This window comes from Cinclus cinclus, chromosome 3, assembly GCF_963662255.1.
Source record: "Cinclus cinclus chromosome 3, bCinCin1.1, whole genome shotgun sequence".
Classification (NCBI taxonomy): Eukaryota; Metazoa; Chordata; class Aves; order Passeriformes; family Cinclidae; genus Cinclus; species Cinclus cinclus.
The window spans coordinates 693551-705021 of record NC_085048.1 but is presented as its reverse complement, the minus strand read 5'-3'; the positions used below and the strand labels follow the sequence as shown (position 1 = coordinate 705021).

Below are 11471 nucleotides of genomic sequence, written 5' to 3'. Positions count from 1 at the left end.
GTCAGGGACACCACAGCCGGGGGGGACCCTCGGCAGGGACATCACCTTCACCCCGAGCGGGGACTCCGCACCCTGGGGACTCCCGGCCACCCCGAGCTGGGGTCCCGGTGGGTCCCCGCACCCCTCGGTCATTCAGAGCCCGCGGTGGAGAAGCCCCGGCCCAGCTCTGCAGCGTCTCGTCCGGACCCCCCTCCCCGGTGCTGCATCCCCCGCCGCTGGCCCGCTGGAGACTGGGCTGAGGAGGATGAAGGAGTGGAGGAAGCAGCAAGTGCCAGCAGTGCCAGTGCCCGGCCCTGGGGACGTGTCACCGCGTGCTGTCACCCGCGTCACCCGTCACTGTCCCCCACAAGCAGAAGCGGAGGCTGCTGGGCAGGGCGGAGCGGGGATTGGATGGAGCAGAGGTAGAACAGGGAAAGGGATGGAGCAGGAGAAGGGAAGGAGCAGGGATGGAAAAGGAGCAGGAAAAGGGAGGAAACAGCTGTAGAAAAGGAGAAGGGACAAGGAAGGAGCACGTACGGAACAGAGAAGGGATAAGATAGGATAGAGCTGGGATGGAGATGGAGATGGAGATGGAGGTGGGTTGGGGACGGAGCTGGGATGGGAAAAGAGCCGGGATGGGGACAGCAAGGGGGATGCAGCAGCAGCAGGAGGATGGAGAAAACCCAAGCCTCGCTGCCAGGGGTGGCACGGACCAGCAGGACACTGGGAGCTGCTGGATGGTGTCCATGTGGGGAAGGTCCCTGCCAGGCTCCCCCTCCCTGAGACCCCGAGAGTTCCCCCCAAAATCCCCCACCCATGGATGGCAGTGCGGGGTTCCCACACCGGGAGCTCCCGGGATGAGGAGGATTTGGGATCGCTCCCTCCCAGGGACTGCCAAGCACTGCGGCCATAACACATTCCCAGGAGCACAAAAACCCCAGAAAAAACCATAAAAACCAGCCTCTCCCAAATACTGGTGCCATGGGAACAGGGACACTGGGAACAGGGACACCGTGGCAGTGGGGACACTGTGGGATCAGGGACACTCAGGGAACAGGGACACCGTGGCAGTGGGAGGGCAGCAGCAGCCACGTGTCCTCTGCTGTGACCGGTCCCTCACTGGGTTTCTTGGAGGGGACGTCCCCGCCCTCCAGAGGCTGCGGGAGAGCCGGGAACACCCGAGGGGCAGAGGGGACTGGCCAGGACGGCTGGGGAAGGACGCAGGCACAGCAGTGGGGACAGCTGGAACAGCCTCCCCTGCTTCCCACCCCAGGCAGGGCCTGGGGGTGCAGAACATGGAGCAGCTGCTTCCCAAAAAACGCTGGCAAAGGCCCTCTCCCCCAAAGGAGATCTCGCACCCCCAAACCAGCCCTGAAATCCCACCTGAGCCCACAGGGGCTCCACGTGGGGATGGGGCAGCCTCGGAGCCTCCGCTGCTCTTCCCACCATCTTGCCCTCGGAAAAAGCTTTGGAAAAGGCAGGAGCAGCTCCACCCCCAAAAAACCAATCCTGGTGACCTGAAGGTTTGGGGGGACTCATCCCACCTCCTCCAGGGCTGGGCTCACTCCTACAGGAGCCAGAGGGAATTCAAGGGGCCCAGGAAGTCACCACTGCAAGTTTATAAAAGCTTTTATTCGCTCTTGGTACGACCAAGAATGGGACAGTGATCTTTTATACAATTTGATACAGTAAGTGGTACAAAAGAATGTGTTTTAAATAAAAAGCCAGAGTGGAGTAGCAAAAATATTAAAAGATTAAGTAAAAAATTGTCGGCATGGGAATTAATCCAAGACCTTGATGCTGTTTTATTCCACCGTCCGAGTCCGAGGGCACGAAGTGACCCCGGCGAGTGACACGGCCGTGGCACAGAGCCAAGCTCAGGTTCGGCTTAGCAGGACCAATTTCATCGTTTAACACTTTTTTTGTTTTGTTTGGGTTTGTTTTTGGTGGCAAAAGGGCAGCGCTGAGCTCCCCCCGCGGGGCACGGAGGGGCTGTGACACCTCCCAGTGCCCTTCTCTACTCCACAGGGCTGGGCTGGGGGACCAAGCACAGGTTCCACAAGCAGGGAGTTGAGAGACCAGCAGACATCAAGTTACTGCAAACTCCTCCGACATGATCGTTATTATTATTATTATTAATTATCATTATTATTTTTAGGGGGGGTTTTATCTGTTTCAGCACCGGCACCGACTCGTGCTGCTCCTTCCTCCCTGCCCCGCCTGAGCCCGCGGGTGCAGCTCGAGTTTGGACAGGAACAGGAATAAACCCGAGAGAAACAGCTCAGTTTTATTGACCGGGGAGGGACGAGGGGCACGAGTGGCACCAGCGAGTGGCACCAGCGAGTGGCACCAGCGAGTGGCACCAGCGAGTGGCCTGGGCTCTACCTGTGCCTGCAAACGGGCACGGCGTCTACAAAGGGGGCACGCCCAGGGAGCCGAGCCCCTGCAAGAAAATAAAAAGCTCACGTTTAAAACAAGGTTATTAAAAAAAACCACAAACACAAAAAACCAAAACAAACAAACAAGAAAAAAAAAAAAAACAAAAAAAAAACCACCCTTGATGTAGATTTCGCCATTTTTTTCCCTTTTTGATCACGTTAGAAAGTGCAGATTTTAGCCAAAAGCAGCCGGACTCTGTAGAACGCTGAGCTCGACCCCACCAGCCACTCGCCTGGGAAGGGTTAACACACACAGGGGACAAAAATGCCAAATACAGAAGGACAGGGAGACACCGCGGGGAGTCCCCGAACGGGAAGGAGCCGCTCCGGAGCAGGAGTTCCATGTTAAAACAAACACCGTCATTTCATTAAAATTCACTCAGCGTTAGCGACCGCGGCGAGGGCGGAGCGGAGCCGGAGCCAGAGCCAAGCCCGGGGCTGGAGCGGGGCACAGGCTGGGATTCACCGCCGGGGCTGGGACAGGGCCAGCAGGGCGGGGACAGCGGCAGGACAGGGCCGGGAAGAGCGGCAGGAGCGGCAGCGAGCGCTGGAACCGGGGATGGAGCAATGGCTCCATCCATCCATCCATCCATCATCCATCCATCCATCCATCATCCATCCATCCATCCATCCATCATCCATCCATCCATCCATCCATCCATCATCCATCCATCATCCATCCATCCATCCATCCATCCATCCATCCATCCATCCATCATCCATCCATCCATCCATCCATCCATCCATCATCCATCCATCCATCCATCATCCATCCATCCATCCATCATCCATCCATCCATCATCCATCCATCATCCATCCATCATCCATCCATCCATCCATCATCCATCCATCATCCATCCATCCATCCATCCATCCATCATCCATCCATCCATCCATCATCCATCCATCCATCATCCATCCATCATCCATCCATCATCCATCCATCCATCCATCATCCATCCATCATCCATCCATCCATCCCCATCCATCCATCATCCATCATCCATCCATCCATCCATCCATCCATCCATCCATCATCCATCCATCCATCCATCCATCATCCATCCATCCATCATCCATCCATCCATCCATCCATCCATCATCCATCATCCATCCATCCATCATCCATCCATCCATCCATCCATCCATCCATCCATCCATCATCCATCCATCCATCATCCATCCATCCATCCATCATCCATCCATCCATCCATCCATCCATCCATCCATCCATCCATCATCCATCCATCATCCATCATCCATCCATCCATCATCCATCCATCATCCATACATCCATCCATCATCCATCCATCCATCCATCCATCCATCCATCCATCATCCATCATCCATCCATCCATCCATCCATCCATCATCCATCCATCCATCCATCATCCATCCATCATCCATCCATCATCCATCCATCATCCATCCATCCATCCATCATCCATCCATCCATCATCCATCCATCATCCATCCATCCATCATCCATCATCCATCATCCATCCATCATCCATCCATCCATCCATCATCCATCCATCCATCCATCATCCATCCATCCATCCATCATCCATCATCCATCATCCATCATCCATCCATCATCCATCCATCATCCATCCATCCATCCATCCATCCATCCATCCATCCATCCATCCATCATCCATCCATCATCCATCCATCATCCATCATCCATCATCCATCCATCCATCCATCCATCCATCATCCATCCATCATCCATCCATCATCCATCCATCCATCCATCATCCATCCATCCATCATCCATCCATCATCCATCCATCCATCATCCATCATCCATCCATCATCCATCCATCCATCATCCATCCATCCATCCATCATCCATCCATCCATCCATCCATCCATCCATCCATCCATCATCCATCATCCATCATCCATCCATCCATCATCCATCATCCATCCATCCATCCATCCATCCATCATCCATCATCCATCATCCATCCATGATCCATCCATCCATCCATCCATCCATCATCCATCCATCCATCCATCCATCCACCCATCTATCCCGGGCTGGCATTGCCCGCCGGGATCTGGCTGTGGACATTGCAAAAGTGGAAGGTTTCCAGGGAGGTAATAAATTAAACTGCCTCCTGGTTGGTTTTTTTTTGTTTCCTTTCCTTCCCTTTCCATCCGGTTTCGCTCAGCCCCGCAGCCCCGGGGGCGGCGGGCGGGGACAGGAGCTGGGAGCTCTCTTAATGAGCTCTGTGTTAATGAAGTGCTGAACTGTCAGTTTGGGGATCCAGGTTATATTCATACACAGAAAGAAGACAACCACATCACCCTCCATAGAAACTAGTGCATGCAAATAACTCTTCCATATGGGAAAGGGAGGGAGGAGGGGATCACTAGTGACGGACAGGCCTAGGGGGGTTAGTAGGAATCTCAACATTTTTTACCTCGGAAGCTAAATCAGTGCTTTGTATTAAATTTTTTGGCAAACACACCGCGTTGCCATCCTTTCCATTAACACATCACACCATGGAGAAATGCAAATCAAAGCAGCATGCAGGCAAAAAAAAAAAAAAAAAGAAAGAAAAAAAGAAGAAAAAGAGGAAAAAAAAAAGGAAAGAGCAGCAAAGTGAGAAAAAAAAAATGGCAGCAGGAAGAGTTGGGAACGGGAATTGCCAAGAGGAGACACAGCAGGTTACAGGGAGTTTGCTTTTGTTTTGCACCACCCTTTGTCCTCGATGCATGACACCAACGTTACAGAAAAGCAACCACTACAGAGGTCAGGACTCAATGGCACGGGGGGATGGGATGTCTCCTGCACATGCTTCCACCAGAAAAGAGAAAAGAAAGTGAAAATAAAAGTTCCTTTTTCCACATAAGGCACAGGACAAAGAAACCCCACTCACGGACTCAAGGCGAAATGAGTTTTTCCTGGCTCTTGCCTGATGCTTCTAGAGAAATATGGCGACTCAAGCACATGATCCATGACAGAAAATTCCACTGTTGTACAAAATCAATTGTTAATTCTAACCTTTATTCTTGTACAATTTGCAGAAGAGAGTTGAGTATGATTGCTCTGGGGTTTAATGGCAGGAGGGACGGGACTATAATACAACCCAAACGTAGTGGTGAGTTGAGCAGGGACATGGAAATGAAGTCACAGAGATGAATTTCCTATACATGTGTTGAGAAAACTGGAGTAGGCAAAGCTGTCCTAGCCAGAAAACCAAGGGGAGGCAGGAGCTCGTTAAAATGAGGAACAAAAACATTGGTTTCAGGTTAAAAAACGAGCAGAGTGGTTTGTTTTGCAGCGAGAAAAAAAGGGGTGGATGGCGATTGGTGAGACAGGAGAAGGTTCAGCAGCACTTGCTCTTCCAGCCCGTCACCCCACCACCACTGCTGATATCTACATTTTCACTGTTGGGCTCTTTTACAGGGGTCTGCAAGGAAACAAGTGAACACAGTTAGATGGATCTGGAAATCCCCAGGAGAACGCCCAGAGCTGGGGACACAGCAAGGACTGACACCACCACTGAAACTGGGAATCAACTGCACAAAGAGCTCCTCAGAAACACAGGGAATCCTCCCCCCACTGCAGCACCAATGTGCAAAACCAATTTAAGGGGTTCTTTTGTTGCTGTTGTTTGGTTTGGTTTAAATGAACAACTGGAAAGCTGGGAAAAAACCCCAAGCTTGAACTGGGACCACCCCACAGTCAACTGGAATTATTTTAGGCGCTGCACACAGAGCCAGCGCTGGGTTTGGTGGAGTAAGGAAATCCCAGCCTACAAACAACACAAGCTGAACTCATTATGTGAACTCATGACCTCCAAAACCCAGTTTTTATGGATAAGCTGGGCTTGGCTCCCAGCCTCTGCTCCCTGCTCCCCAGGAAGAGAACACACAGGACAGAAGTTGGTGACACTAAAGCCAAAACCCCACTCCAGTGGGTGTGATCCAACACCAACATCTACTTCCAGCTGCTTGGAAAGGAACCTAAACCCTCACCACACTTCAGTCTCTACATTCCTTTTTTAGCTCTCTGTTACAGCCTTGCAAAAGAACCCCTGGGGTAATGACAGAGGCCAAAAAAGAAAATTTAAGGCCCAGAGGTTGGTATGGTTTGTAGCCTGACCTCTTGTTCACCAAAGGCCAGGGGGTTTAACCCTGTTTATCACACAAAGCTTGTCAAAAACTGATTAAGAAATGACTGAGGACTGCAGTGACAACTGGGTGACACTACCCACAGCATTCACACGGGATGGAAGGGATGAGACAGGCTCGGGATGGGCTCCTTGGGGCAGGAACAGGAACAGGAACACAGCCCATGTATCTGGAGCTCCAAGGAGTTTCCATGACCTGCTCCCAGGCAGGAATGATCCAGCACAGGGCTATCTGTGCACACTGAGCCCTTGGCCTTGGGAGTACATCCCACAGGAACAGCCCCAGAGCCACGCAGAGATCCAGCCCAGCTCAGTCCTGGAACCTCAGTGGCACCTGCTGATGTATTTTTTACTCAGGACACAGGCCATGGCCACAGACAGAGCAGCACAGCAGCTCTGGGTACACAGGGATCTGCCACAGGTCATGGAGACAACCCAGGGGGGATGGCAGCAGAGCCAGGGCAGTGCCTGTCCCCTGTGCTGGCACTGCTGGGACACCTCCAGTGCTGGGGGCAGCTCTGGGCCCCTCCTGACAGGAGAGCCCTGGAGGGGCTGGAGCGTGTCCAGGGAAGGGAACGGAGCTGGGGAAGGGGCTGGAGCCCCAGGAGAGGCTGAGGGAGCTGGGAAAGGGGCTGAGCCTGGGGAAAAGGAGGCTCAGGGGGGACCTTGTGGCTCTGCACAACTCCCTGACAGGAGGGGACAGCCAGGGGGGGTCGGGCTCTGCTCCAGGGAACAGGGACAGGACAAGGGGAAATGGCCTCAGGCTGGGCCAGGAGGGTTTAGATTGGATATAGGGAACAATTCCTTCCTGGAAATGTCCAGCTCTGGCACAGATGCCCATCCCTGGAGGCATTTCAAAGCCCTCTGGATGTGGCACTTGGGGACATGGGACAGTGGTGGCTCTGACAGTGCTGGGAGGGGTAGGGCTGGTTCCTGCCCCACCTCCACACCTGAACTCTTCCCAAAGCCCCTCAGGAGCTGCCAGTGCATCGAGAGATGGTGGCAGGAAAGGAGGATTCTCCCCATGCCAATGGGAATGGTTTAACTCCAGCACAGGCACAAGAGCCATGAGTATAAGAGACAAACAAACAAGGATTTCAGTTCCTTGGCTCTGAGGGATGTTACTCCCAGCAGGCAGGCCCCCTACAACAACAAAACACCAAACAAGCTTCACAAGTTCAGCCCTGCTCCTTCAGGGACTCCTTTGCCTTAGCACAGCGAAGTCAGACACTGCAACAACTCAGGAGAACATCACAACAGTGAGAGGTGAGATTTCAGGATGTTTGTTCCAAAGGAATGCTGGGAGCACCTACCTTTCGAAGAATGTCTTCTGCTAATGTGAGGAATGCCTTCTCAATGTTTATATTTGCTTTTGCACTAGTTTCAAAAAACCTAATACCGTGCTCCCTGGCAATCTGCAGCAAACAGAGAGAGTGAGATTAGAGATCCTGGGGATATTGCAGTGGTGCCACCACCACTTTGGGATCAGCAGCACGTATAAAGCAGGGAATACTGGCTGGACTCAAGCCCAGGTGTGCCCAGGTGGGCAAGAGGCCAGTGACCCCTGGGCTGTGCCAGCTCTGGGGTGGCAGCAGGGCCAGGGCAGTGCCTGTCCCCTGTGCTGGCACTGCTGGGACACCTCCAGTGCTGGGGGCAGCTCTGGGCCCCTCCTGACAGGAGAGCCCTGGAGGGGCTGGAGCGTGTCCAGGGAAGGGAACGGAGCTGGGGAAGGGGCTGGAGCCCCAGGAGAGGCTGAGGGAGCTGGGAAAGGGGCTGAGCCTGGGGAAAAGGAGGCTCAGGGGGGACCTTGTGGCTCTGCACAACTCCCTGACAGGAGGGGACAGCCAGGGGGGGTCGGGCTCTGCTCCAGGGAACAGGGACAGGACAAGGGGAAATGGCCTCAGGCTGGGCCAGGGCAGGCTCAGCTTGGACAGCAGCAGGAATTTCTCCATGGAAAGGGTGCTCAGGCCTTGGCAGGGGCTGCCCAGGGAGCTTTGCAGTGCCCATCCCTGGAGGTGTCCCAGGAATTCCTGCATGTGGCACTGAGTGCTCTGGGCTGGGGACAAGGAGGGGATCAGGCACAGCTGGGACTGGATGGGCTGGGAGGGCTTCTCCAGCCTCAGGGATACTGGGATTCTGTGACTCCCTCAGTACCAGCAGCACCAGCCATGTGAGGTGGCTCAGAAAATTCAGAACTTCACAATCCAGAACAATTAGAATCTACTAAATGATCCCAAGTCTGAGTCTGGGCCTAAGAGGATAGGCACCACACACTGTCACACATTGAGGAATGTCAGGGATGTCTGGGAATTTTGAGTTATCAAAAGAAGCAGAAACTGCAGCTGAACTTATCCCGTTCACAGCAGTTTCTGAGAAAACATTCCCAAGATTCCCACCCATCAGCTCCTGCATTCATTCCCTGGCACATCCCACTGGGCCATCCCAACCCCCTGGAGCAGGCAGAAGCCTTGGCAGTGATTTGCTGATTTGGATAAAGAAGTTTTTGTTTGATACTCACCTGTTCACCTTTTGCTTTAGGGACAACTCTTTTATCTTCCATGTCACACTTGTTTCCTAACAGCATCCTCTCCACATCCTCGTTGGCGTGCTGGAAGGACACAGGGACACAGGAACAGGGTCACACATCTCCCCCAGCACACCTAAAATATCTGCTTCACTTCTTTGTGGCCAGGCCACCATCTACAGCTGCAATCTGGGGACATTTACAGCTGCCCACAACGGAGCTCCATGCACTGCAGTGGCACAGCAACAAGCTGTTAATTAACCCCAGCCTCCTAATGACTTCCTAACACTGGTTAATGGTTTTCTCCTCCTAAGTTTGCCATTGACAATGTGAGAGATGAGCCAGGAGACAAAGAGGGACTGGGGAGAAAAATGGGGAGGAAAATAAAGAAATGAGGGAGAGAAGGGAAACAGAAACCAGAGGGTGGAGCAGGGAGGGGAGGGGTCAGAGTTTCCTGCACAGTGTCAGCCTGGCCAGGGATGAGGAATCCCAGATCCAGCCCATTCCCTGCAGCACAGGCCTCTCCGGAGGGGCAATATGGATCATTTCTCATCAGCCCTGCTGACTGGGAAGGTCTTGTCTCACTGGAGCTTGGCCAGTGTGATGCCAGGCTCCAAGAAGTACTGAAGGAGGATCCAGGAACTGCAGGCCTGTCAGCCTGACCTCAGAGCTGGAGAAGGTGCTGGAGCAGATCACCTGGGGTGTGATCACACAGGACAAGCAGGAGGTCAGGCCCAGCCAGTCTGTGACAGGTTTGTGACAGGTCCTGCTGGACCAACCTGATCTGCTTCTATGACAGCGTGACCTTAATGGGTGAGGGAAAGGCTGTGGATGCATCTGCCTGGGCTTTGATGAAACCTTTGGCACGGCACTCTCCTGGAGGATCTGGCTGATCCTGGCTTGGATAGGTGCACCCTGCTGGGATAAACCTGGGAGAGCTGGGGATGGAGGCACACCCAGCTGGGAACAGGCACCAGTGGGCTCAGGGCTGGCTCAGTCCTGTCCAACACCTTCAGGGATGCTCTGGGCATCGAGGGCACCACCCTGGGTGAGCTCCTGGGCAGCCCCAGGGACTGGGATGTGCTGGGAGAGGATGGATCCATGACTGGGATGTGCTGGGACAGGATGGATCCAGGGACTGGGATGTGCTGGGACAGGATGGATCCGTGGACTGGGATGTGCTGGGAGAGGATGGATCCATGACTGGGATGTGCTGGGACAGGATGGATCCAGGGACTGGGATGTGCTGGGACAGGATGGATCCGTGGACTGGCATGTGCTGGGGCAGGATGGATCCATGACTGGGATGTGCTGGGGCAGGATGGATCCATGACTGGGATGTGCTGGGACAGGATGGATCCAGGGACTGGCATGTGCTGGGACAGGATGGATCCGTGGACTGGGATGTGCTGGGACAGGATGGATCCATGACTGGGATGTGCTGGGACAGGATGGATCCATGACTGGGATGTGCTGGGGCAGGATGGATCTGTGGACTGGCATGTGCTGGGACAGAATGGATCCATGACTGGCATGTGCTGGGGCAGGATGGATCCATGACTGGGATGTGCTGGGACAGGATGGATCCGTGGACTGGGATGTGCTGGGAGAGGATGGATCCGTGGACTGGGGCCACTGGGTGAGAACCAACAAAGGCCAAGAGCTGGGTCCTGCACTGGGGTCACATCAACCCCATGGACCATTCCAGAGGGGCTGGAATGCTGACAGGCAGGAAAGGATCTGGGAAAAATTAATTCCCCACAGGCTGCCCAACAGGGGGGCAGTTCCCATCCCTGGAGGGATTTCAAAGCCCTGTGGATGTGGCACCTGGGGACATGGGACAGTGGTGGCCTTGGCAGTGCTGGGGATTGTTGGACTCCAAGAGCTCCAAAGGATTTTCTAACCTCAGTGACTGTGATTTCTACAAAGACACTCCACTTCTGAACTTCTCCCACAATAACAACAGCTCCCTAAGGTGTCAAATGTCCCTTTTACAGCCACAGCCCCTGAGCAGCCTCCACAGTGCACCTGAAATCAGTTTGTGTGGCCCAGACTGAGAACATGAGGGCACCAAAAGCCCTGATGGTACCAATGACATCCATCACTCACCTGGGGACGCCTCAGTTTTTTAACAAAGCAGCTGCAGAATCCAAAGGCCTCAGTTCCAAGTTTAGTCCAACTCAGTGCTGAGTCTTTTCCTGTGCTGCCTTATCCCCTGTCCTGTTCTCACCACACAGGGAACTTCTCCACAAACACCAGCGTGTCCCACTCCTCATGCTGGGAAATTCAAATCCCAACATCCCATTCGTGCTGTGCTGCTTTCTCCAGCCTCAGGACTCCACTGAGCAGTGCCTGACAGCCCTCACCTGTGCTCAGCTCTA

The 11471-nt window shown here is 53.8% G+C and overlaps 1 protein-coding gene across 3 annotated transcripts in view; it reads right to left on the bottom strand.

Moving 5' to 3' along the window:
* Positions 1 to 4423: 4423 nt before the first annotated feature.
* RAB10 (RAB10, member RAS oncogene family) overlaps positions 4424 to 11471 on the bottom strand; it is a 44094-nt gene continuing 37046 nt past the window's right edge. Inside the window, exons 4-6 of one of the 3 annotated variants that reach the window (XM_062489572.1) lie at positions 9085 to 9174; positions 7880 to 7981; positions 4424 to 5403 (exon numbers count right to left, since the gene is read on the bottom strand). In XM_062489572.1, coding sequence (XP_062345556.1) covers positions 5314 to 5403; positions 7880 to 7981; positions 9085 to 9174 — 282 coding nt within the window. In that variant the 3' untranslated portion in view covers positions 4424 to 5313. The other 2 variants (XM_062489573.1, XM_062489574.1) reach the window with 2 other exon arrangements.